This window comes from Globicephala melas, chromosome 10 (genome assembly GCF_963455315.2).
Source record: "Globicephala melas chromosome 10, mGloMel1.2, whole genome shotgun sequence".
Lineage (NCBI taxonomy): Eukaryota > Metazoa > Chordata > Mammalia > Artiodactyla > Delphinidae > Globicephala > Globicephala melas.
Window position 1 is genome coordinate 95,738,973 of NC_083323.1, and position 27,932 is coordinate 95,766,904.

General features: G+C 40.0%; 2 protein-coding genes across 4 annotated transcripts in view; one reads left to right on the forward strand and one right to left on the reverse strand.

Moving 5' to 3' along the window:
• On the reverse strand, positions 1–19,773 carry C3AR1 (complement C3a receptor 1). 2 transcript variants are annotated; one of them, XM_030834523.3, is made up of 3 exons: positions 19,104–19,773; positions 10,908–15,096; positions 1–3,349 (listed from the first exon to the last, which is right to left on the reverse strand). In XM_030834523.3, exon 3 carries the CDS (start codon positions 3,340–3,342, stop codon positions 1,888–1,890), a length of 1,455 nt encoding a protein of 484 aa, XP_030690383.2. In that variant the 5' UTR covers positions 3,343–3,349; positions 10,908–15,096; positions 19,104–19,773; the 3' UTR covers positions 1–1,887. The 2 variants fall into 2 exon arrangements, with proteins under 2 accessions (XP_030690383.2, XP_030690382.2); XM_030834522.3 differs by lacking the exons at positions 10,908–15,096; positions 19,104–19,773 and adding an exon at positions 7,616–7,812.
• NECAP1 (NECAP endocytosis associated 1) overlaps positions 19,222–27,932 on the forward strand; it is an 18,989-nt gene continuing 10,278 nt past the window's right edge. For both annotated transcript variants that reach the window (XR_009565488.1, XM_030834524.2), the window contains exons 1-6: positions 19,222–19,378; positions 24,422–24,522; positions 24,678–24,782; positions 25,472–25,553; positions 26,379–26,487; positions 26,584–26,767. Coding sequence is in view for 1 of the 2 variants with exons in the window: in XM_030834524.2 (XP_030690384.1) it covers positions 19,284–19,378; positions 24,422–24,522; positions 24,678–24,782; positions 25,472–25,553; positions 26,379–26,487; positions 26,584–26,767 (676 nt within the window). In the remaining variant the exon portion in view is untranslated. The remainder of the gene's footprint in view (positions 19,379–24,421; positions 24,523–24,677; positions 24,783–25,471; positions 25,554–26,378; positions 26,488–26,583; positions 26,768–27,932) is intronic.

The following is a 27,932-nucleotide window of genomic DNA, read 5'->3' on the forward strand; positions in this document are numbered from 1 at the left end:
GAAACATTCAGAAATAAAGCATTTATTCACATCAAATATATGATCAGATTAAATTGGAAGGTAGCGTGGCAAATCTCACATCATGTCAGATATCATTACTGCACAACTGAAAGCATTCCTAGTGATTTGACACTTTTCCACATAGTACTTTATAACTTATTTGTAGTCCAGACCCTCCCCTCAACCACTGAACAAAGGATAGTGCCTTGTAAAGTCTAAGACATCTCATTTTCTATTTTTCAGATTAAATCACTGTACACAGATGAGGCTATGTTGTAGTACAAACAAAACCTGAAAATTTAGAGGTTTAACACATAAAACTTTATATACAGAGAAAAATGAGGTGATGGGGGTTTACTAATGTTTTCTGAAAAAAATGAAAGAGAAAGAGAAAGAGAAGGGGGGTTGGAATGGGTCGACAAAGTAGAAGAAAATGTGTGATCGTGAACAAATTTAAAGGATGATGGGTAATGAATATTGGGATGCTGAATAAACAAAAAATATGAATGTGTTTGGATAAAAATCGTCGTCTTTCAAAACAAGAAGTCATTTTATCACGTCTACGAAAACTTAGCAGCATAAGGTCATGACTTAGAACTATCATGGTGAATATCAGAGGAAACATCTAAAATCGTTTCAAAGGTTATCCCTGGGAAGTGGGAGTGGGAGGAAGGAGGGGCTGGGCAGAGTGGGGCAGGAAACCTGTTAGATTTCATTATGATCCTTAGGTTCTCTTTAAGTTATATGCATGTATTACTTTGGTAAAGATAAAGATTAATTAAAAAAAAAACCCGAAGATATATCTGGTAATTACGGCATGAAAGATACACACCTACAGTCATGTTTTCTTTTAAAGTTGGATAACGTGCCCAGAGGGTACTCAGTTACATTGCAGTGAATTCAAGAATTGCTGCCCTATCCTCCACCGTCTTTCTCCTTTCATTTGAAATGAGTTTCTTGGAAAGTACCAATGTGGAGCTAGAGGAGGGGAGTAATTTGCATCTTATGAAACTATTGGTTATTAGAGGCATAAAGTCTGGAAGAAGATTTAGAGGCAGGGGAGGAATAAGGGAATTAAGGAGCTTAAGAAAAGGAATGAAAGAGAGATGATTCTATCAATAGGCAGATAGAGCAAACAGAGGGAAGAGAGAACTCCCCGAACTGTGGCTTACATACTGTTTCATGAGAAAGTCTTTAGATGCCTAAGTAGTCTGTCTTTACACAATAGACGCTTATTTAGTTGTAATAATGGAAACTCAGAATTCCTACGTCCTGTATCCAGGAGTATTCCAAGTTGCAGGCATCTGGCATTGTACTCTGCTCCAGACTCAGACTCATAACTCCTTGTTTTTATAGACTTTCTTTTTGCACCTTTTTTTTTTTCATTTAAAACTATCACCACCACCATCACCACAACAAAGCCATAGAATAAATGATCACCTTTCACTCAGGTAGGACTAGAAGAAATGGTTTTAACTTGAATCTGGAAGGAAATTAGAAAGAAATTTAATGATGGAAACATTTTAAAGGAGACTGCCTTCGCATTTATTTCACGTGGCTTTGTTTGAGATAGAAATAGACTAATTTTTACAATGCTTCCCAAATTTAGCATTCATCCGAAACAAGGGAGCTTGGGAAAACACTGTCTGAGCCCCACCCCCAGAGACTGATTCAGCAAGTCTCTGGTGGGGCTGGAGAATTTGTATTTCTATCAACTCTCCAGGTGATACCGATGCCACTAGTCTGGGACCACACTTTAAGACCCTCTGGATTGATTCTCTGACAGTTTCTGAAATCCCCTGCTCCCTATCTCTGTCGTCTTTTTAGAAATATGATGCGCTGGGTGAATGCCTAAGAACCTCTGGTTGGGTCAGCTGCTCCATATTTTCACACAACTGTACTGATACTGTTTTTTTCCAAAGAGACTTTGTTTGGGGGGCAGCTGGTAGAGTGTGTCAAGTCCTCACTGAAAGCTGCCTCCAGAATTCCCTGCATGGACTGTTTTGCTTTTTTCCTAAAATCTTTCCCCAGAAGGGCATAGAGGAAGGGATTGAAGCAACTATTGGCAGATGCTAAAGCAAGAGACACATGGTCCCAGGACAACAGAGCTTCCCCAAAGGGAGTTTCTGGGTCAATAAACAGTAAGAGGGTTCCAACAATGTGGTACGGAGCCCAGCAGACGAGGAAGACAGCCACCACCACCATAGCCACTCTCAAGGTTTTGCTCCGAGACTTGGTGAAGCGGCTCCAACGCATTCGGAAGAGAATGAGGCTGTAACAGGCCACCATGAGGATAAAGGGTAACAGGAAACCCAGCACTAGCCTAGTGATGGTTATTGCTACCTGGGGTGCTGGCACTTGATGGCCGTATGCAAATTGGCCGAAATCATCATCCTGGAAATCTTCCAATAGCTCCGATGTGTATGAGGAGTTGCCGGAGGCACTAGCGAAAAGGTCTAAATCAGCAGGAAGAAAAGCATCAGAGTTCTCCAGTGGGTTAGTTCTGTGATCTTCAATGGGAAAATCACTGGGGATTGTAGCTGAGAGCTCATCAGCTGGTTTAAATACATTATAATATGGATGTTGAACAGATAATCTAGCTGAATCCGTAGGGAGTGAATGTCCAGAAGTTCTTTGAGATATTTGAGAACAGAGGCCAGCAGTGGCTGCCCAGGGACAAGCATTTGTTTGTTGAGAGAAAGAATCTAACCTATCATCCATTTCTTCAGGCAGCTCAACAATGGAGTTGTCAAGAGACCCGTTTTCCAGTAGATCAAAGTTGAAGTCTGAATAATCTAATGATCTGTAGAGACCAAAATTGTAGCCACACATACTATGGTTGTCTATAGTGAATGTTTCCCGGTATATGAACACAGGTATGCACATTACAAAAGCCACCACCCAGATACATCCACAGATAGTTAAGGCTGCCCCCACGTTGCGATGATTCTGGCACCAGATTGGCTTGAGTACCAAAAGACAGCGGTCCAGGCTAATGGCGGTCAGCAGGAAGACGCTGGCAAACATGTTGAGGACAATGGTGGAGGGGATGAGCTTGCATAGGAACCAGCCGTAGGGCCAGCGTCCTTGGAGAGCCAAGTGAACCAGGGAGAAGGGCAGGGAGAGGCAGCAGAGAAAGTCAGCCAAGGTGAGATGGAGAAACCAAACGGTGCTCACACTTCGTTGCATCTTTAGGCCAGCCACCCACAGCACCAGCCCGTTGCCTGGCAATCCCAGTAGGAAAGTGAAACTGAGAATGACCATGGAGAGGATTACTTGGGGTTCATCCCAGGGCTGTGATGGTACGTCAGTTGAATTGGTCTCAGCAGAGAAAGACTCCATTGCTAAACTTTTATAAAAATATAAACAAAAATGTTAAAACTAACTTAAAAAAATGCATATTCTTAGAATTCTAACCTCCCCACATAAAGATGTAGAGTCACAAAGACCCTCACACTGTTTTAGTTTTATTTTCTGACTTCACATTGGATTACACAAAAACATTCTCTGAAAGACAATCTAAAATCTACTGTATTGACATAGAGAACAGACCTGTGGTTGCCAAAGGGGGTGGTGGGGGAGGGGAGTATTGGGAGTTTGGGATTAGCAGATGCAAACTAGTGTATATATAGGATGGATAAACAACAAGGTCCTACAGTAGAGCACAGGGAACTATATTCAATATCTGTGATAAACCATAATGGAAAAGAATATGTATTTATAGCTGAGTCATTTTGCTGTACAGTAGAAATGAACACAACATGGTAAATCAACTATACTTCAATAAAATTAAAAAAATTTTTTTCTTTTTTGGCCGTGCCCTGCACCGCCTGTGGGATCCTAGTTCCCCGACTAGGGGTCAAACCCAGGCCCTCGGCAGTGAAAGCTCAGAATCCTAACCCCTGGACCACCAGGGAATTCCCTCAGTCATGTCTTTTAGATACAACCTCATTTTTTCCTTTTGCTGTCAAATTTATCAAGAGTTGTCTTCCCTCTTTGCGTTGATTTCCTTACCACTCATCATTTCTTTCTTATTTGTTTTTTATGAGTACAACTCGAGAAAAATAGCTTAATTATTGCAGAGACAGAAATCATTCATGGAGATAGGGAATTCCCTGGCGGTCAAGGGGTTATGACTCCACACTTCCACTGAAAGAGGCGCAGGTTCCACCCCTGGTCGGGGAATTAAGATCTCGCAAGCCACTTGGCATGGCCAACAAAACAAAATAAAACAAAAAAAGAAATCATTCATGAAGAAACTTAGAAAACATAAGCAAGCAAATATAAGAAAATAAAAATGTCATATACCACTAGTCAGGGATTACTATTTTAGTATCTTAATTTACATCCTTCTGGATCTTTTTTCACATACATACATGTATACTATATGTATGTATATTTTTTGTTAAGCAAAATTTAACAAAATTAGATTATACTGTGCATATTGGTTTAAAATTTTTTTAAATTGTGGTAAAATACATATAACATAAAACTTACCATCTTAACTATTTTTAAGTGTACAGTTCAGTAGTGTTAGGTATATTTACATTATTGTGCAGCCAATTTTTAGAACTTTCTCATCTTGTAAACCCGAAACTCTATACCTATTAGAAAACAACTCCTCACTTCCCTTTCCCCGCAGCCCCTGGCGATCACCATCCTACTTTCAGTTTCTATGCATTTGACTCCTCTAGATACCTCATATAAATGTAATCCTACAGCATTTGTCTTTTTGTAACTGGCTTATTTCACTTGGCAAAATGTCCTCAAGTTTCATCCATGTTGTAGTGTGTGTCAGAATTGTCTTCCTTTTTAAGACTGAATAATATTCCACTGTATGGATGTACCACATGTTGTTTATCCATTCATCTGTCGATGGATATTTGAGTTGCTTCCACATTGTAGCTACTGTGGATAATGCTGCTATGAACATGGGTGTAAATGCATATTGTTTTATATAAACTGCTTTCTTTTACACTTTTATCAGTTAGCAGTCTCCACATTATACAGTAAGATTGTACCGTAAGGAATACTCAGACTTTATCCATTTTTTCCAGCTGTCCCCAAAACAATCCTTTACACCTGATTTGTCAACAATTATATCCAGTCTAGGATCACACTGCATCAGGATGTTTCTTAAGTCTCTTAATGTAGCATTGTTTCTCTTCTTCAAGGATACTGGCTTGTTTTGGGGTCTGTTGTTCTCACCACTCACTTCACAACCCTTTGTAATTGGTCTTCTGCCCCATCATGCTGCTAAAACTAACTCTAGATAACAAACCTAAGCATCTTTTTCTCTGTCTTTATCCTCCACAATATCCATGTCATTTGATACACTGGCTTCTTAACACTTTCTTCTCTTGGCCTCTGTGACATTACCCTTCCCTGATTTTCAACATTCCCATAAACATACCCTACTTTATAGCTTTCCTGAACAACTCACTATTCCAAGTCAATACCATTTTCTATTCCTTGGCTATGCTGTTTACTTCTCTATGGAATTATATCCTCCACCTTAACCTCCTCTTTCCTCCATTCTTAATCTCTATCTGTTGAAATCCTAGCCATTCTTTAAGATCAAGCTCACATATATCTTCCTTGAAACTTCTCTTATAATCCCAGTCATAATCTACTTCTTCAGCCTCCTATTTTTGGGTGTGTGTGGGGGGTTGAACTTCTTTTCATATTCTCTGTGCAATGATGCATTTCATCTTGTACTATAATTCTTTTTGTGGCTGTCTTATCTATCATTCTGGCCTTAAGTTTCATAATGGTAAAAAAGAATCTTGTTCCTAAATGCTCGTTCCACAGAATTTAGCACAATTAAAGATTACTTGAACGGATAGATGCTCATTTTGGGGGTTAACTTTTTTTCTTTTTCAACTAAGTGAAAAATTCTTATGCTTGTCCATTTAATCCAGTAAGGATGCTGTCTCTTCTAACTTCCTTTTTTGTTTTCCAGTTCCTAATTCTTACTGGCTGTAACAGCATTTTATGTTTCCTTTTGTAGAAGTCCAAAATACTGTGTGACTTGAAGCTGTTCTGCTGAGTTTACAAGCTGCCATAGGGATTAGCAGAAGTTAAAATAACTAAGACAACAAAATACTAAAAAAGAAGTGATTCTCATTCTCCGTTCGGTAACCTTGCTTATTCCAATATTCAAGTCCTGTCAGGGTCACTTCCTTCGCTTTTGTGTGTGGCAGCTACCCTGATCCATTGTCCTACACACATATTCACGCATAGACCCATAAAATATTGAGAGACCGATAGTCATAGAATTCTAGGACTGAAAGGAAAGTTAGCAATCATCTCTTCTTGTCTCTATTTTTATTTTGTAGTTTTGGACACTGAAACTCAGCAAACTAGGGGACTTTTACATATTCACATATTCACAACTAGGAGGGTTGTCATATCCTTGGTCCAATGACTGTCAGACCAATACTCTTTTTACTACAAATAATCACATAACTGAAAAGCCTTTGGTATTGCTAATAAAGGGAAAGGCACCAAGAGCCGCACAATAATAAAGAATAATAAGGAAGTGATAACGATTGAAAAGAGCAAAACTCCAATACAAAGAAATTGAGTCATCTGGCGTGAGCTATATTTTAAATATTACATAGTATCTGTCTTGAAATGAAAGTATATATGAATCAGAATCTTAAAAATCTTTCTGGGCAAGATAACATTTTATATTTCAACAAGTGTGTTGGCTGAAAAGTACGTCAACATTTTTTTTAGTTTTCAATACTGAATTGACCAACAAGTAATTAAAAAGATAAGTAAACTCCTGAAACCAAAATTCAACTATGATAGGGAAAGAAAAATAGATTCCAGAATCAGGACTAATGATATGATGACAGAATCAGTAGCAATAAGGAATGAGCAAAATAAATAAATAAGAGAAATGGAATGAGGAAAAAATATATATATATTAAGAAAAAATAGGCAGGGGCTTCCCTGGTTGTGCAGGGGTTAAGAATCCACCTGCCAATGCAGGGGACACGTGTTCGAGCCCTGGTCTGGGAAGATCCCATATGCCGCAGAGCAACAAAGCCCGTGCGCCACAACTACTGAGCATGCGCTCTAGAGCCCACGAGCCACAACTACTGAGCCCACCTGAAGCCCACGCGCCTAGATCCTGTGCTCTGCAACAAGAGAAGCCACCGCAAGGAGAAGCCTGCGCACCGCAGTGAAGAGTAGCCCCTGCTCGCTGCAACTAGAGAAAGCCCACGCACAGCAACAAAGACCCAATGCAGCCCCAAATAAATAAATTTATTAAAAAGAAAAAGAAAAAATAGGCAATCGATGATTTGGAAAACAAAACTATTGGAGAAAGCTGGAATCAAAGGTGAGAAGGAGAAACAGCCAGTTTAAGACAGGGAAAAATGATGTAAAAATTCAATATTAGTTCCAGAATGAAAATATTAAGAACAGAGGTAAATAGAATGTGGAATATTTAGAAAAAGAAAAAGGTGGACATGGGAATAAAGCAAAAGAAATAAAAGTTGGGGAAGGAATAAGGAGAAATAGAAAATAATGACTCTCAAACCATTATCAATAATGAGCAAAACAAGCTGGGCACAAGTCTTCAGGTGTATCTAGGTTTCCTTACCAAAAACCCGAGACAGTAGCTGAAGACTTCAGCATGGATCTGGAGGTCTCCACAAGTCCTGTCTTGACCACAGTCAAGTATGTTTAGGAAATTTGCTGAGCACCTCCTCTTTCCTCTCTCTCTTCGTTTCTGATGATAAATGAAACCCAACACTTTTGACAACTATCTGACTCCACAGAAAGAGTTTCAAAGTGAGTCATTTCTAAATGTTTCATGTAAGAAAAGTAAGAAAAACAGAAGTGGGAGAGCATGGTTCTCAAAAATTTTCTGCAGGACACAGAGTATGCTTAGAGAGAGAGTACTTTTTACATCAGCTTCCCACTTTATAGGTTTTTGGATTTGCTTTGTTTTGGAAATGCACAAAAATGATCCTATGGTATGTGAGACTGGGGGTGGGGAGTAACTGGGGGGAATGACCTGCACAACCCCATGTAATGAATTTCAAGTAATATCTCTTATATGCTTAATATGTGTCAAAGAAGTTTGTCGTGCAAAAATCAGATGAATTAAACTATGTTCTAATCTCTAGAGATTCACAGTCTGGTGAGAGTATGTACCCATACAACAACAACAAAAAACACCTGTAATACAATTCAGACTATAATGATAGAAATAGCAGTAGAAGTAAAAGAGTAGAAAATAACATGTAGGGGTGTATTTAGCCTGGGGCAATCTAGGAAAGTCTTAAGGTAGAAATAAGGTCTGGGCAGGTTCTTCAAGAATTATGGGACTTCTCTAGAAAGAGGTGACAAGCTGTTTACTTTTACTATCTTTATTATTATTATTTTTTGGGCCATTTCAGGGCATGTGGGAATCTTAGTTCCCCGACCAGGGATTGAACCCCTACCCCCTGCAGTGGAAGTGCAGAGTCTTAACCACTGGACCACCAGGGAAGTCCCCACATCACACTTTTTAAATTATTCTATATTATACCATTTAGTCAATTATTCCCCTTTTCATGGATATTCTGTTTTTATCAAATTTTAAAACAGTTATAAACAATGTTTCAATGAGTACTCTTGCATTCTACATATCTATGAAAATTTCTGTAGAATAGTTTCCTAGGACTGTAATTGTTAAATCTATGTATGTGAATTTACATTTTTGAAAGGTATGGCATTTCCCACTAAAGAGACTCCACCAATTTACACTTCCATCAACGGTGGCGAGGGTATCTATTCCATTTGCAAAAGGTAAGGTCTTTATCATTAAGTTCAGTATCATAAACAAGTACTCTGCTCTTAATATAGACATTATACTTTGCACTGTAGGAGATGCAGAAGCAATGAAAGATGTAAATATACAATTATAATTGAGTAAGGGCTGCTAGCAGGGTAGTCCTGGGAACATGGAAGAGGGAAAGACATTCTCACTGAAACAAACATGAAGATAATGCACTGAAGAGATAACACTTGAGCTGGGCTTTAAGGCTGGGTAGAAATTTGACAGACACTAATAGTGCTATAAAATAATTTATCTGTCTCTCTGCCCTACTAGACCAAGAGTTTGTGCCTATCTCCAGAGCCTACTACCATGCCTGGAATAATACATGTCTGGGGCACCAATGAATGAATGAATGAAAGTTTGGTTGAAAAGGATGTTGGCTTTTGAATATAATTCAAAGAATTAATTTGAGTCTTTAAAGTTGTTTCTGGTGTGGATCCAGTTTTACTGATGCCTCTTTCTCTAAAGATTATACAGCAATTAAAACCAGTTGGAGAACTTCCAGCTGTATTACTTGGATTTTCAGATCAGGAAGGAAATTACTGAAAACACCTTGTGAATAGGGCTCCTATTTCTAGATGGCTTCTGTCGCTTCTTATAAAGTACTAGTTTTATGGTGTAATGTGGAAAACTTGGGGGGAATTTATGTGATTCTCTTCTGTTTTGTTCCTTTTTAATATCTAATTACAAGTTTCTAAGCAGAGATCAGGTGCTTTGGCAAGAGTGAAATTTTGAATATATGTTGCAAACACAGCCATATTAAAACATGTTATGAGTCACTGATTAATTCTACATTTTCAATGATGGAAATCTGTAGTCATTTGGCCAAAATAAAAATTTTAGAATTGTATAATCTCTAGCCTGCTCTGTCTGAGAGAATTAAAAATAAACATATGACAAAGTTTCTGTCCTTAAGGACTTTGACGAAAAATGATTAGATTCATTATTAGACCAAGTATAAATATACTCTAAGTGAAAAAATAACCAAATGCCAAAAACTATGGATGACATAGACCAATGCTACGGCTAGTTAGCAAAGGACAAATCTGATGAACCTGGTGGAGGTTAGAATTAGCTGGGAAATTTTCATGGAAGAACATTCTTGTGAAAACTGCTCTAGATTAGGAATCTGAGTTCTAGTTTTAATCATAACTAAATACTTGACCTTGGGCTGGATGCTTGACCTAGAATTTTTTTCTTAGATGTAAAATTAAAGGGTTGGCTTGCGTGATCTTTAAGGTTTCTTTTACATCTAACAATCTATAATTCTCCCATTTCAAGTAGGGGGAAAACACACATTAAGGTGGAGGGAAGCCCAGCGTGAGTGAACGACACAGGTAAAGTGGTCTGGCTGGAGTAAAAAGCACACAGGGAGCAATAGAAGATGCGTAGAGCCTGAGCTTGAATCCCAGCTCTGCCACTAATTGTGTGGCTGCACAGGAATTTTTCAGACTCTGTGTTTTCAATTCCTCACCTGCAAAACAGGGATTGTGTCAGGTTTTATTTATTGATACTCAGGCCCATTCCCATTCTTCCTTATTATTTCTCTAAGTGAAGCCTGGGTACTGCATTTCCGAGACTGCCTCTCAGGCAGGGTCTGCCTAGGCTCTGCCAGAGGGGCATGTTCATGTGCTCTTGGAAAGTGAAGAGAAAAGGGAATCATTGCATTTGATTCTTTTTCTTGAGATTAATTTTTATTGGAGTATGGTTGATATACAATATTGTGTTCATTTCTGCTGTACAGCAAAGTGAATCAGTTCTACATATACATGTATTCACTCTTCTTTAGATTCTTTTCCCATAGAGGCCATTACAGAGTATTGAGTAGAGTTCATTGTGCTATACAGTAGGTCCTTATTAGTTATCTATTTTATATATAGCAGTGTACGTATGTCCACCCCAATCCCCCAATTTATCCCTCCCCACCCTTTCCCCCTGGTAACCATAAGTTTGTTTTCTACATCTGTGACTCTATTTCTGTTTTGTAAATAGGTTCACTTGTACCATTTTTTTAGATTCCACATATAAGTGATATCATATGATATTTGTCTTTCTCTGTTTGACTTACTTCACTCAGTATGACAATATCGAGGTCCATCCATGTCTCTTCAAATGGCCTCATGTCATTCTTTTTTATGGCTGAGTAACACTCCATTGTATATATGTACCACATCTTCTTTATCCATTCCTCCGTTGATGGATGTTTAGTTTGTGCAGAGTTCGCAAATATGTTTTAAAAATAAAAGAACAAAACCATAAAATAGAATAAACATTAAAAATATTAAAATATAAAAGAGACAGATTGAAAGGGGGATCATTTATTTTCTGGCTCCTTCAGCAGCAGACCACTCTGGTGGGTTTCTGTAACACAGATGGCAGGTGTGACCTTGGCAGCTGCGGGCAACTGTGGGCTCTGGCAGGATTACTGGTTTCAGCAGCAGCTACAGCCCTGTGAGTATTTCTCTTCCCATTTTAGGGAAGTACCTTCCTGAAGTTATATTATCTTCTCCCCCTTTATTCCTCTAGTCCTTCCAACACTTTTGCAACCAAGTCCTTGTATTAAATACCTTGTTTGAAATACCTACAATGGTTTCTGTTTTCCTGGCTGGGCAATGACTGTCGGGGAATATTCACTGTACCTACTCTATAGGACTGCTAGGAGTAAATAAATTAATACATGCAAAGCACTTAAGACACTGCTGGCACATAAGCATTCAATAAATGTTAGCAGTTACTAGGTCAAAAAACTAATGTGGCTTCCAGTTGCCTATCATATCAAAACTATTCTCCCATCTTGGACTCTTAGAAAATAATTTACAGAATGTTCCCTTTACATTGTTAAGTTACATCCTTTCTGTCGAATCAAATTCTAACCCACAGCCCTCAGGGATGTAGATCTGACACACTCTCTACTCCCTATAGTATAGCTGCCTAATTACGCACATAGTTATAATAAAACAAGGAGCACAAACTGAAGAACAAAGTCACCCAGAAATTAAAGTAATTCAGTTGAAAGGTAAATAAAATAAAACAAACAAAAAACTGTTAATCCAACCATAATAACAAATATCTGATGAACTGATGCCTGGCTCTTGAAAGAATCCAGCCAAATTTGGCATGATGAATCATTCAAATCTGAGTGGTTTAAAGAAAATTTAGCAAACTTTGTTTCTTGTATTGATTTATTGATGATTGATTTTCTAGTATAATAGGTATCCACGGCAGTCAGCCAAGGAAGGGAGATTGAAGGGGAAGTAAACTGAGTGTTTCATGAACACCCTTTGTGACTTTAGTTCCATGAAACCCAAAATGGACCAGGGACTAGGTTTCAGTTTGTGTTTATCTGATCTAATAAGAAGGCATAAGAAAATTTTGTAGGGGGGACAGAATTCAAGATTATCGAGGGGTAGATGGCTCTCATAAATGTTTTAAGTGTAGATAAATTTTTGAGTAAATTTTGGTGGATTTTTTAGGTTAGCTATCCTATTTGTGCATTATTTAGAAAATGTCTTCTCCATTTCATTTATCCTTTGCCTTTTCTTCCCCATTTCATTTCCACTAGAATGTGGGCAAAGAAAGTGGTGATACAAAATGATGTTGGGTTGAAAACCACCCAGTTTTTCCTTCTGTGCAGGGAAAACCACAGGTCTCCACCGCCCATGTGTCTCCTTTACTTTCACACAGAATACTTCACTTCTGACACTTGTGGTCACCAAATGTGTGTGTTTTTTCCCCCTACATCAAACAATTCTGCAACATCAGCTGGGTGTCCTACAATTTAACTCAATTCTGACACTATCTACCTGGAGATAGCGTCACATCCCACAGGTTAAGGGCTGAGTTCCACAAGACTGCTCCCCACTTCAGATGCCAATTGCAAGTTGTAGATCCCCAGGTTACCCACAACTTCTCTCTGTCTTGGCTACAAATCAGAGGTTCCCATGACTTTCTTCCCCTTGGATTCGATTATTTGCTAGAGTGGCTCACAGACTCAGGGAAACATTTATTTAGGTTTACCAGTTTATTAAAGGATATGATAAAGGACACAGATGAACAGCCGGATGAAGAGCTACATAAGGCGAGATCTGGGAGGGTCCTGAGTGCAGGAGCTTCTGTCTCCAGTAGGGTTGGGGTGTGTCACCCTTTCTGTACATGGATGTGTTCACCAAACTGGAAGTTCTCTCAACCCCATGTTATTGCGATTTTTTTGGAGGCTTCATCACACAGGCAAGTTCAATTATTAACTTCATTTCCAGTCCTTCTCCCTTCTCAAGAGCATGGGGGGTGGGGCTGAAAATTCTAAGCTTCTAATCATGGCTTGGTCTCTCCCGAGCCCTTATCCAGGAGCCATCCAAGAGCCCACCCAGTCACCTCATTGGATCAAAAGACACTCCTATCACCAGGAAATTACAAGGGTTTCCCTTGTGTCAGAAACTGGGGTCAGTGACCAAATACTAGAACAAAAGATGCTCCTAATGCTCTTGTCACCTAGGAATTTACAAGGGCTTTAGGAGCCAGGGGCACAGATCAAGATATATATATTTCCTATTATAAATCACAGTAGCACGCATACTCATTTCAGGTGAAATGTTTTTTTCTACACTGGCCATATTTGTCAGTCATTTAGGGAAAAATAGTGTTAGAATGGTAACTCCATTTTAGTTATTATGTTCTTTGTTGTGCAGCTTCTGAAATTCTAAAACTGCATGTGTCTATGTTTATAATTACCTAAACAAACATGATCATTCTTGTTTCAAATATAAATTAATATTAATAATAGTGATAACTTACACGTTGAGGACATCTACCAGACACTGTGCTGAGTGCTTCATCGGCTGCATGTTATTTAACTCTAACGACACCCAAATGATGAGATAGGTACTAATATTAGTACCTCATTTTCAAAAAGGACACTGAGATGCAAAGAGGCTAATGAGTTATCCAAATTCACACCACTATGTAAATGGCAGACTTAGAACCAGACAGCTGGCCTCCAGAGCCTATGCTCTTAGCCACCATGCTGCCCTGTGAATTTTAATCCGGTCTACTGTCTCCATGTTCGTGGAAGTTATGTTCTATAATGTCACCAGGAACACTGGATTAGCAGACACTGGACCACGCTAGGGGATGTATGGGGTTGAGTTCTGCCAGCCTCTGGTCACTGCATTTTGGTCAAATGATCAAATTTTTTTGCCCTCTGCACCCCTGTTGCTGCGATCTCCTCCGTGGCTCTGAAGCTTGCCCCCGCCCCGCCCCACCGTCTCTGCCAGTTGAGGGGCTTCCTAGTGTGTGGAAACTTTTCCTCCTTCACAGCTCCCTCCCAGAGGTCCAGGTCCCATCCCTATTCTTTTTCTCTGTTTTTTCTTTTTTCTTTTGCCCTACCCAGGTACATGGGGAGTTTCTTGCCTTTTAGGAGGTCTGAGGTCTTCTGCCAGTGTTCAGTGGGTGTTCTGTAGGAGCTGTTCCACATGTAGATGTATTTCTGATGTATTTGTGGGGAGGAAGGTGATCTCCACGTCTTACTCCTCCGCCATCTTGAAGGTCGTCCTGGGAAACCTTATTTTATATTGTTGATTCATTAACGTTGACCTCTCTGCCAACAGCCCTATAATTCATGCCCAAACAAGATGAACTAACACATATATAGCTCAGCCTTCTTGTGCTTATGGACAATATATAGCACTCCAGCACTATGCTTAGGGGTCATTTTGAACAGCAAAATCACCAACAAAAAGTACGAAAATACGAAAAACTTGGCACTAGATAGGCTGTGTAAAGGATGCTTGTTTACAATAAGAGAGACGAAACAAGAAGGCAGAGCGCCGCCTGGATTGACCTCAGCTGATGATGTACTTGTCTAGGTGACTCAAATTTTTTTGCCACCCTGTGCATGTTAGGGAGTGACTGTGAATGTTGCTTTGGGGGTTACAAATAAATTTAAGCAAATAGGCAAACTCACAGATACTGGAGTCCATGAATGAGGAGGATCTACTGTACTTGCTAAAAGTTGTATATTCTTTTTTTTTTTTTTTGGTACGCGGGTCTCTCACTGTTGTGGCCTCTCCCGTTGCGGAGCACGGGCTCCGGATGCGCAGGCTCAGCGGCCATGGCTCACGGGCCTAGCCGCTCCGCGGCATGTGGGATCCTCCCGGACCGGGGCACGAACCCGTGTCCCCTGCATCGGCAGGCAGACTCTCAATCACTGCGCCACCAGGGAAGCTCAAAAGTTGTATATTCTGTCCATTCACTGGATAGAGCTGTTAGGGCAGAATTGCATATTGGTTAAGGACCCGGGCCTGGAGACACATATCTATGTCTGTCACTTGTGACTGTGGACAATAATTACTTAATTTCACAGCAGGATAACAATAGTACATATCTGTTGTTAGGATTAATAATATAATGCACACAAGCATGCAGAACAGTACTTAGTACTTAATAAATGCTACTCTTTACTATAATTCAACCAATAGGCACAGGAATACTAATTACTCATGCAAACATTTAAATATAAGGTATAAGCAGCTGTTATGTTTGTATCAGAAATGTAAGGATTTCTCTCCTGACACTTAAATATTGGATGAGCAAGTCAATGAACTTTCTGTATCTCAGCAATTTTTTTTAATGAAAATGGGGATAATGCTACCTATGGGCAAGACTGTTGTGAAAAATGAATGAGATAGTGTATATGAAAACACTTTGTAATCTTAAAGCTGCTATGTAAATATCAGGTAATATTATTATAATTATTGTTATACAAAATGTTTATTGTTGAAATCAATAACTAAAAACTTAGTTGATTCACATAGCACCTGTTAAACCTTATTGCGAGGTATATAATCCATTTGAAAGAGTGTCTATAATAAATATGTACATTTTAAATAATAATAAAATGACTACCATGAGCTTACCATCCAGTTTTAGAAGTAGAATGCTACTCGTATCTCTGGAGCACCTCCTGTGCCCGTCCTAATCACCTTCCTGAACCCCGCCTCCCAAGAATCCACAACTGGGAATTTTGTATTTATCATTTCCTTACATTTTAAATATGGCTTTTCCATTTAACTGGCTACCCCCAAACAATACAGTTTTAGATTTGTCTGTTTTTAAACATTGTCCAAATGGACAATTTTGTTTTATCTTTTGTTAAACTTACTTTTTTCTTCTCCTAAAATTAAGTTTTTGTGATCTATCCATGTTGTCCATAGCAAGTAGTTCATTCATGTTCACTATTTACACCATCCTGTTGAATGAATACAGCACAACTGATTTGTCCTAATGATGGACATGTATTTCCAATGTCTCACTGTTATAAATGATAAACAATGCTGCAGTGAATTCTTAACTATTGCACCACCAGAGAAGCCCTGTAGATCAGTCTTTTTAAGAATTTCATATAAATGGAGTCATACAGTATGTACTCTTTTGGGCCTGGCTTTTTGTTGTTGTTGTTGTTGGGTATAATGTTTTTGAGATCTATCCATGTGATTGTGGGTGTCAGTAGTTCAATTTTTAAAATTGCTACCCCTGAGTGTTAGTATTTGATCCTCTTTATTGCTATTCTATTTATTTTATTACTATTGTATGTCAATATGACACTATTACAGGGATACACCACAATTTGTTTACCCATTCACCTGCTGATAGACATTTAGTGTTGTTTCTAGTTTTTGACGACTGTAAAAAAAAAACTGCTCTGAATATTTGCATATATGTCTTTTTGTGAACATATGTTTTAGTTTCTCTTGGGTAAATATTTCAGAGTAAAATGCTGGGTCATGTGATAAATGATATATTTAACTTTTAAGAAAATACAAAACTATGTTTTCCAAAATGGTTGTGCCATTTTAACTCCCCACTACCAATGTATGAAAGTTGCTCTGTATTTTTGCTCCATATTCTTGCCAGCACTTTTTGCTGTCGTCAAGTTTTCTTTTAAGCCATTATATTAGGTGTGTTGTGTTATCTCATTGTAGTTTCATATATATATTTATTTCTTGTAACATCTTTTTCTGGTTTTGGTATCAAGGTAATATTGTCTTATAAAAATTAGTTGGAGGGGCTTCCCTGGTGGCACAGTGGTTGAGAGTCCGCCTGCCGATGCAGGGGACACGGGTTCATGCCCCGGTCCGGGAAGATCCCACATGCCGCGGAGTGGCTGGGCCCGTGAGCCATGGCTGCTGAGCCTGCGCGTCCAGAGCCTGTGCTCCGCAACAAGAGAGGCCACAACAGTGAAAGGCCCGCGTACCGCAAAAAAAAAAAAAAAAAAAAAAAGTTGGAAAGTGTCTTATCTCTTCTTTGTTTTTAGAGCATTTGTATGGGATTTACATTATTTCTTCCTAAAATGTTTGATCAATGATGAAACATTTTGGGCATGGAGGTTTGTTTTTTTGTGGGAAGGTTTTTAGTTATAAATTCAAATTCTTTAACAGGTACAGGGCTATTCAAATTTTCTCTCTCTTCTTGAATTATTTTTGGTAAATTGTGTACATCCATTACCACTTAAGTTATTAAATTTGTTGGCATAAAGCTGTTAATAATATAGAGATGTGGAAGTTCATGTTTCATTTTATAATTTCATATTCTCTGAATTTTTTGTAAAGTTCATGTAGGGTCCTTACATTGGGGGGATTTGGGGAAATGGCCAAGTTAATAAGTTAAATGATTGGACTTAAGCAGAAATCTTTTATTATTCAACAATTATTACTGCCTACTATGTGAAGGGCAATGTGCTGGGTGCTGAAAAAGCAAAGTTCTTGCCTTTATAGAGCTGATGGTTTAGTGGGAGATATTTGAAGAATAATAACACGTTAGATACAATGAAAAGGTATAACAGAAGCAAGTGGAAGCATCAGAGAAAGTTCATCTAAAGGACCTGGCAAAGTCACAGGAGGAGGTACAATTTGAGCTGATATGTGACCATATTAGTTTGCCAAATTAACAAGCTAGGGGAGAGTGTTTAAGACAGAAGGTTTAATGCATGCAAAGATATGAAGAATATGAAGAACATGGACAACTCAGGAAACCTTAAGTAGTTGAGGATTACTGAAATTTTAAGTGAATGTCTGCTTTAAAAAAAAATCTTGGATCTCTTTTATGGCCTTAATATCTATATACTTATACTTATTTATTTACTATATATATTATACACACACACACCTCAAAACATCCTATAGTAATGTATGCCATTACCCATTTTCTGATAGACATTCATGCTGTTTCCATTTTTCACTATTACAAACAATGCTGTAATAAACATTATTGTACATACCTTTTTGCACACATTAAAAACTTCTCTAAAATAGCTATTTGTGGATTTGCTACATTGAAGGTTACCTACAATATTCTGATCAATTCTAAATCTACCTTCAGAAATGCTGTACGAAATTACCTTCCTGCTCACAGTGTACGAGAGTAGCTGATTCCCCACCTCCTCATAAGGGCTAGATATTATGATTCTCTTTGAATTTTAAGATATCACTTTGCTACGCAGGGTAGACAAATTAGAGACAGGTTTCCAACCAGTCAACATAATGAAGCGGTGAAGATCACCGCTGTTGTAGTCAGACAGCCTTGAGTTGGTATCTCGGTTTTCCATTTGCTGTCTGTGCTACTTAAATCAATTAAGTGATGGAATGGTGGCAAGTTTACCTTTGGAGTGTACGAGGCATGTGTTTATGGAGACAGTAGAATCTATCATTATAATAAGACTGGGAGCAAATATTGGCTATTAAATAGTTCATGGTGCTTTCCCAATGGGTCAGGAATGAGTTGATCCCATTTACAGTTTAACACGGGCAAAATTTCCAAAAAGATAACCAGAATGCACACTGAAAGTGTGGCAGACTATTTCAACAGCTGCCGTTCTCGAAACTGAGATAAAAAGGTGTTATAAAGCAATGGATCAGGCTGGGTGGCCATTTCTGAAGTTTGGACTCTGTAAGGTTAAAATCCACCACGCCTGTCTACGCCTGGGTCATACAGTTTTTGTAGGTATCCAATTTGGGAATACCGACGGGCGGATTCCCCTTTTCTGCTTGGAAACTACGGTTTCTAAGACACGTCTTAAAGTGACTCTTGGAAGAAAGAAACTCGCCCGAATTCTCGGCAGACCGGCACCCTCCCAGAGCTCTGCGGGCCCTTGCCCGGAGCAAGATGGCGCTTTCCCTCCTCGCTTCTCGGGGATGGAGAGCTCCTTAACGAGAATCACTCACTTGGAGGCCACCCTTGCCCTTACCCAAGATGGTGAGTCGCGCAAACTCACCGTTTCCAGGTTTCAACATGGCTTCCCGGACCCGCGGCACCGGAGGTTAATCTCAGGAACCCAGTGGAACTCTCGCGGAAGTAGCGTAAACGGAAGTTGTTGCGTAACGCGATTCCCCGCCTCCACGTTCCGCCCCCGTGCTCACGCCGCGCCCCCGGCTGGGCGGTGAGCAGAGCCAAGATGGCGGCGGAGTTGGAGTACGAGTCTGTTCTGTGTGTGAAGCCCGACGTCAGCGTCTACCGGATTCCGCCCCGGGCCTCCAACCGCGGTTACAGGTACTAACCCCGAGGTACTGCGGCACGCGCGTACCCGGTTGGGGCTGACACTTTGCTCCTCAGTAGCACGCTGCCCGTCCCTACCACTGCCAACTCTGGGTTGTCACCTTGCTAGGCTCCCCACCTGGGTTGTTGTCACTCTGTCCTCCTGCTCTTCCCCCACTCTGGACTGCTGTCATCCTTGTTTCCGCCGCTTAAAAAAATGACCATCCTGCATCCTTCCACCCCTCCTCCCCCGGATCCCTCTGGGTTACCCCTCTGCTCTCCATCCGTTTCCAGTCGTGTCTGCTCCATCGCCAGTCACCTTTCCTTCGCTCTTCCCTGCGTCCTTTAGCTTGTCACCCTCATCTTCCCCTCGCTGTCTGTCCCTGCCCCCCATTTCCAGTACCTCGTGCGTGTTTGTGGGTAATCATTGTGTCGTTGGCCCCTCTCTGGATGAGCTAATTTGTCTTTTGTGCTGTTCCGTCTTGTCACCAAATCTTATCATCCACCGTATGGTTTTTCCTTTCCGGTCTTTTGCCAGTGGGCAAAGGTTATGATCGTAAGTTTTCCAATGGTTGTCCACTCTGTCTCTTTTCAGTGTTTTCTTGGTGCTACTATAGTATTTTCAATCTTTCTTCCCTACCTCCTTCTCTCCACTTCGCCTATAGCTTTTACTTCCAGAGTTAACGCAGCATTTTCACTGGAGGGCTGACTAACCACCTTGTAATCCAATGACTGGGAGGGTCTGAGTATGCTGTAGGAAGTCACCAAGTCATGTAGTCCAAAGAGTTCACATGTAACTCACTGGATTGCATGTTAAAAAATATGAGTATGAGCCCTCGCAATTTTATAGCTGTATGATTTGAGAAAAATCTCTTAGCCTCTCCAAGCCTCAGTTTTCTCATCTGTAAAATAGAAAAAAAAAACGTGGTAATAAAACCCGCTCTAGCTACGTACCTTGTAGAAGTTTCTAGAGGGTTAAATGAAATCATATAATAAATGTGAAAAAGAATTTAAGATAAATTTCCTAAAAAGAATTTAGGAAAACAGTAAAGCAGTATATAAACATGAGATACTGTTTTGATTTCTCTCTCTGACTCACATCACCATCATGATTTTCCTCTTGGCATTTCTTACTACCTCGGCTGAAAAGTTATCCTCTCCCTGTGTCCAGTGTTTTGCCACCTTATCAGGGGTTCATTCATCATGAATCAGTATCTTTCTGCTTGCTGACCTGTGCACTAGACCCTGTGGATTGTACCTTTTGGTAATTTCAAGCTTTCAATCAGACCCCAAATTGACCATGAATAAGACTCTACATGCTTTTTGTTGGTAGTCACAGGTGCTAACATGTGTGCGTCAGTCAAGAGCTCTCCTTCTTTGGTGAGCCCTCCTTGACCCTCCATTCTGGCCTAGGTGTGCTCTTGGTGCTTCCATGGCACCTGAGCTTGTCTCTATCACAGAGCTCTTCCTTCTGCATTCTCATTGATTGTTTGGTCTCCCAGTTCTCCAGACGAGACTGTGAACAACTTGAGGTCTTTTTAAACTTTATATTCCTAGGGTCTAGCACAGTTTCTGGTACATAGTGGAGACTCTGTAAATGTTGACTGAAAGAAATTAGTAGATTACACTTAAATTAGCATTGATTGAACTGTGAAATAAGGTAAAATAGCTCATGACCTCCAACTTTACACGTTGAGACTTCCTAAAGGATATGATACACGTTGAAGTGAGGTTCTGTTCTTTTTCTTCTACTGCAAGCTTTTTAAAAGCTTGAAGCTTCTCTCACCCGTCTGCTTTCTCTGTCTTCGCTTCTGGTTTATCCTTTATCCTTATGTCAATTAACTGCATTGAGCCATCAAAGCAATTTCTTAATTTGCCTCTTTTACCCTTTTTCTTGTTGTCATTCTGTGTTTTCCATGCTTATTATTGACATCTTATCCTACAAGAGGCTTTTTACATCAACCACTCTTAGTCAGTGAAGAGAGCAGAACTGAGTTTGAATTGTGATTCTCATTTATTTGCTGTGTTACCTTTGGCAAGTCACTTAACTCTTTTCAACTTTAGTTTCCCCATTTATAGAAATGGATATAATATTACTTATTTTGTGAGATCCTCTCAATTTTCACAAGAATGGGCATAATGCCTGGAACAGGTGCTTGATAAATATTACTTTTCTCCCTTTTTGTCTGTGTCCATTTTACATTATAAGCCTGATTTGTTCTCCAGGCTGCCATTAAAGGAAAAACTGGACTTTGTAGGAAGCAGGAGAAATGCTTTCTTTGAGTGACTAGTAAGATGAGAGGGAATGATTGACTTTGATTCACCTAGCATAAGCTGTTACTTCCCAGACTTGCACTGACCAGACTTACGGAATTTAGGTTGATGCAAAACTTATAAATGATTAGAAAATGGTTTCCCAAGCTATAAAACTTTTTAAAATTCATCATTACCCTCCTCCTCAGCTAAATCAGTATTAAACCCTATAGTGTGGTTTAATGTAATGAAAAGAATGCTGGACTTTGAAGTTAGGGATTGTTACTTAGTGTGTTATTTTCTATTTCTTCATTTAGAGAGAGGTGGTAGACTTTTCATGCCTATTCCATATGGCTGCTATAAGATTTATTGCCAAGGTAGATGAAAATTTGTGAGGTTGGTTTAGAAGATCAGTAAAACCAAGAGTTCCTCAGGCTAGGTCAGGGGAGTGGGAGAGGAGGTAAGGCTCAGGGCTGAGGGATACTGCTGCCATGAGTATCCATTCATTTACTGAGGATTTGTTAAATATTGTCCACCAGACACACAAATAAGCTTAGGAACCTGTCCAAAGAAGCGTGTCTCGTAGGCTTGTTCCTAATATTTTCAGTAGCCCATTTACTCTATGTCTAGCTCATGGCGGTATAGTGGAATAAGTAATGACTCATTAAAAAAATTTCATAGACAAGGACCTCTAGAGCTTGCTCTAGTCTGGATCAGATTCAGGTACTTGAGGGTCTTTGAGGCGGGACATCAAGAGAGAAGGGCGCGACAAAGATTTTATCTTGTAAATCCTATTCAGAACTTGTCCTAATTTAAATTTTCATTTCTTCCTTTCCACCATTTGCTTACCATCTTGTGAAAATTATTTTAATTCAGATATACTTTATTGTTACCTTCCTAACCTGCAAGTATTAGTCTTTAGGTTCTCAAGGGATGAGTTATTTTATTTTATTGTTTTTTAGGGATGAGTTATTAATAACTTTTATTTGCCCTCCCTTTTCCACACTGCTGGCAAAACAAACTCACAAATACAATGTTTTGTAAAATTGTTTCATGTTTAAATAATATCTTAGATTTCATTCAGATTCATTTATAACACAGAACATAAGGATTCAGTGTTTGTACTGTTTCCATGGACATTGTATCTCTAATCCACATGTCCTTCCTGAAGTCCAGATTCATATATTCAAACGCATACTCTGTATCTCCTCTTGAAAATCTGTAAGACATCTCAGACTCAGCATAGCCAGAACTGAACTCCTGATCTTTCTTCCCAGACTTGCTCTACTTGTAGCCTTCCTCATCTCAATTATTGGCAATTCCTCTGTTCAGGCTAAAAACCTTGGAGGCATCCTTGATTTTATCTTTGATGTCTGTCTTTCCCTTCTACCTCAAATCCATTCCATTAGAAAATCCTGCTGCCTTACTTTAAGTATATCCACAGTCTAGCCACTTCTGCTCCTTTCTCTTCCTAGTCACCATTGTGACTCTCCTAGATTAGCACAGTAGTCTCTTAACTAATCCCCCTGCTTCAGTGTTCATATTGCTGCATCTCTGCTATGATGGCAAAGTAGTCCTTTTAAATTAAAAGGGAGATCATGGATCATGTCACACCTCTTCTTCTTTTTTTTTTTTTTTTTGCGGTACGCGGGCCTCTCACTGCTGTGGCCTCTCCCGTTGCGGAGCACAGGCTCCGGACGTGCAGGCTCAGCGGCCATGGCTCACGGGCCCAGCCGCTCCGCGGCATGTGGGATCTTCCCGGACCGGGGCACGAACCCGTGTCCCCTGCATTGACAGGCGGACTCTCAACCACTGCGCCACCAGGGAAGTCCCTTCCTTCACATCTTTGCTCGCATTTCACCTTGTTAATAAGGCCTGCCTTATTAACCTTGACCACCCTTTTGAATGCTGCAACCTGTTCATTCTCCCACGACCCTCCCAATCTCCCTTTTCTGCCTCTGCATTTTCTTTTCTTTCTTTCTTTTTTTTTTTTTTTGCGGTACGCGGGCCTCTCACTGTTGTGGCCTCTCCCGTTGCGGAGCACAGGCTCCGAACGCACAGGCTCAGTGGCCATGGCTCACGGGCCCAGCCGCTCCGTGGCATGTGGGATCCTCCTGGACCGGGGCACGAACCCGTGTCCCCTGCATCGGCAGGCGAACTCTCAACCACTGCGCCACAAGGGAAACCCTGCATTTTCTTTTTACCGTAGCAGTTATCACCTTCTGAGATGTTAATTATTTTACTTATTTATTGCTTCTTTTTTATTATCTATCTTCTGTTAGAATGAAAGCTTCATGATGGCTTTAAATTTGGTTCCCTCTTGTATCCCAAGTACCTAGAACAGTACCTGCAACTTAATATACACTCTGTAAATATTGGTTGAATTCAGTGAAAGGTAATATGTTTAGGGATTTGGGAGGCTTCTGTACCTAATATATTTCACTTAGTAGACCTTGTTGTTCCCTGATCAGCAAAACACTATTATATAAAATACCATCTACGGTACTATATAAAATAGTGTCATTGTGATAAATTTTTAAATTGCTTTTTTTTTTGTACTTTTTACTTTTATTGATGCTTTTTGGACTTAAGTAGTAACATTTCTTCTATTTGCTTTGGACTGTGTGTAACATGAGGCATCTGTATAGAGAGAATCATGAGTTAGTCTTTTGATTATTTAATACGTAGAAAGAGTAAGCAATTCAGAAGAGGGAAATAGAAATATGGCAAATGATTCTGCGTAGGTTTTTAGTGTATTAAAGACGTGGACCCGAGGCCTGAGGCTTCTCCATTTTCCTATCCTAGGGCATCTGACTGGAAATTAGATCAACCTGATTGGACTGGTCGTCTCCGAATCACTTCAAAAGGGAAGATTGCTTATATCAAACTTGAGGATAAAGTTTCAGGTAATCTGTGCTGGTGACTCTCTAACATATTAAGGATATTGGTTTGGTGTTCTTTTATAAATACCTTCAAATTGGGGACTGGCATGGAAATACTTGTTAATTGAGTTTTAAATTTTGCTTCCTTTGCTCAAAGAAGTCTTTTCCTTACCTGTCAGGGGAGCTCTTTGCTCAAGCACCAGTAGAACAATATCCTGGTATTGCTGTGGAGACAGTGACAGATTCCAGCCGCTACTTTGTAATCCGGATCCAGGATGGTACTGGTAAGGGATCAGGGATTTTGAATGGGTTGAGATTAGGAAAATAGTTAATGCACTTCAACAGAAGTGTGCCCCAATGCATTTATCTTACTTCAGTTTACTACATTTTTCCTCCCCTTTGTCCAGAGTTAACTCTAGTTGCTGAAGGAGAAGGATTAACATGTTTGTAATAGATATGAGCACAGGTTTCAAGATGTGGTTATTAAAAGTAGACGTAAATAAATCAAAATGTTTATCTAACCAAAGAATTGACACATATTGCCTGTTCATTGTTGTGGTGGTTTTTTGTGGGACTGTCTTACATCATCTGTGTTTATGGCAATCATCTTTTCTCCAATCAGAGGCTGGCAAATTTTTTCTGTAAATACACAGATAATAAATATTTTAGGTTTTGTGGGCCAAATGATCTCTTGCAACTACTCAGTTCTGTTGATGTAATGTGAACGCTGCCATGGGTGGTGTGTAAACAAACTGGTGTGCCTTTGTTCCAGTGGAACTTTATTTACAGGAACAAGCTCTGGCAGCATTTGGCCCATGGGCTGCATGCAGTTTGCTGATCCCTGGTCCAGGAGAAAATATTTCACATTCACAGATGTTATCTAGTTAGGGTAAATATGACATTGATATTTTCATTGGATAGAGTTTGCGCTAAGGGATACTTCCTGTTCTGAAGATTCCTGTCTTTTTCACAGGGCGTAGTGCTTTCATTGGCATTGGCTTCTCAGATCGGGGTGATGCCTTTGACTTTAATGTCTCTTTGCAAGATCACTTCAAGTGAGTGAAGCCTGTCTTTATTTACCAGGTTAAATGTTTGGGGAGTACTGCTCCTCAGCTGAGTGGGCACTATCTCTTTTACCTCCTGGTTTCTTTACTTGGTAAACTAGTTCACGGGAATATAAATCTTCCCATTCACTCTGTTTTCTTACATTATATTTGTATCTATTCTATCCTTTCCTTATAGCTAGAATATGTTTTTAATCCCTTGTACAGTGGTTTGAGATGGGGCTTTTGTTTATGCCTCTGGGGAATTTGCCCTTGCTTTTAGGTGGCTGAGGGAGGCATAACAGTAGCAGCAGGGCTGTCTGTGAGCTATGTGGGGAGTTATGTGCCAGTGTTGTTACTCCATGTAGCTGACATGTTTTGTGCCTGTTGCAGTATTTCTTCAGCCCGTTCGATTTTGGCTCAGCTGTGGTAGACAGCACCGTGCACACTGTCGGCTTCCTACCTCAAGGGCAGGCTTTTCTGCCTTAGGACTTCCTGAAATTGTGGAAGGCTACCCAGTTAGCAAGGGGGGCAACCTGGAAGGACTGAGGGATTAACACCCCCTCAGGGGCCGCCCTCAACCGTGGGGGATGGGAATTGGTGGCTGAGTGCCCTCTTTTGGAGGGACAAGTTTAATATGCATTTTGAATGGTTCCTCAGCGGTATTGAACCCCAGTTGCCCTCTCTTGGCTTTTCTTCCTTTCCTTTCTCACATCTCATGTTCCCTTACTCTACTTTCTGGAATCATGTTTCACATAAATTAGCTACACTCAAATTTGTGTGTCAGACTCCGCTTTCAGGGAATCCCAATTAAAATAACTTACTCTTTTACTGAAGGTGGGTAAAGCAGGAATCTGAGATTTCCAAAGAATCTCAGGAAATGGATAATCGTCCCAAGTTGGATCTGGGCTTCAAGGAGGGGCAGACCATCAAGTTGAGTATTGGGGTGAGTATGGTTCCCCCCACCCCTCCTTGTATTTCCATAAGCCTGTGACTTATTTTTTTTCTTTCTCTCACTCTGCTGCTTTTTTTTCTTTTGTAGAACATCACAACCAAGAAAGGAGGTGCTTCTAGGCCCAAGACTACAGCGGCTGGGGGCCTAAGCTTACTCCCACCCCCGCCTGGAGGCAGAGTCACAATTCCCCCACCGTCCTCCTCAGTTGCCATCAGCAATCATGTCACTCCACCGCCCGTACCAAAATCCAGTCATGGAGGTACTGATGCAGGTAACTGTCTCTAGCACTTCAACCTTGAGAAATCATATCTTAGGGTTTAACTGGGTAACACCTGTTTGCCAAGGAGAGTGTTGATGGTTTTGCTGTTAAATGGCACTTGACACTGACAAGGTGATTCTGGAAACCTCTAGCAAGGCATTGAAGATTTTTAGTGAGCTGAGAGTCATGGTTCTGGGTGGTTCTTTGGCCGAAAATGAGTAGAAATTGAGAAGACTGTTTCCTTCATTGTACCTTGGTGAAAGAGATGCTAGTGGGCCTGAGAGTCAGATGGGACAAGATTTTGGTCATGGCTCTGCTACTTTTTATCTGAATGTGTTGGCTAACATTATTTAATTTCTCTGAGTCTCAGTATCCTTACCTGTAAAATGGAGATGTAAAACTACCCTAAGACTGTGAGGGTGAAATGATGTGGTGGCACCTAGCCCAGTTCTTGGAATATAGTAGCCACTCAGTGAATGTCACTTCTTAATCCGTTTCATTTCTTCACAAGGGCCATGAGAGGAAATGAGACGACATCTGTGTTTATAAGTACATTTTCGTTTTTCTTTACTGTCTGGTGGGAAAAAAGAATAGATATAGTTACTTCCATTTAAAGGATGACAAATTAGAACTTGGGAAGGAATTTTCCTAAGATTAGAGAACCTAGTATTAGAATCTGGGAGTTTTAAGTTATATCATTAATTAGTTAATTATAATTTAATACAATTTAAGTTTTAAATTATATCATTAATCATTTGTAATTGATTGCTAAGAGCAAACCTTCTCCTTCTGGAATTTTTGAGGTAAAAGTGGTTACAGGCTACTTCTTTTGGTAAGTGTTGCCAGAAGGCACTAAGGATAGTATCTAAGGTTTATTTATTTTTATTTTTTAAAATTAAATTTGGTAATTGTAGATTCACATGCAGTTGTAAAAAATAATACAAAGGAATCCCACATACCCTTTACCCAGTTACCCTCAACATTTTGCAAAATTGACACCATCTCCTCATCTTACTTAGATTTCGTCTGTTTTTTTTTTTTTTTTGGCTGCATTGGGTCTTTGTCGCTGTGCACGGGCTTTCTCCAGTTGCGGCGAGTGGGGGCCACTCCTCATTGCAATGTGTGGGCTTCTCATTGCGGTGCCCTCTCTTGTTGCGGAGCATGGGCTCTAGGCACG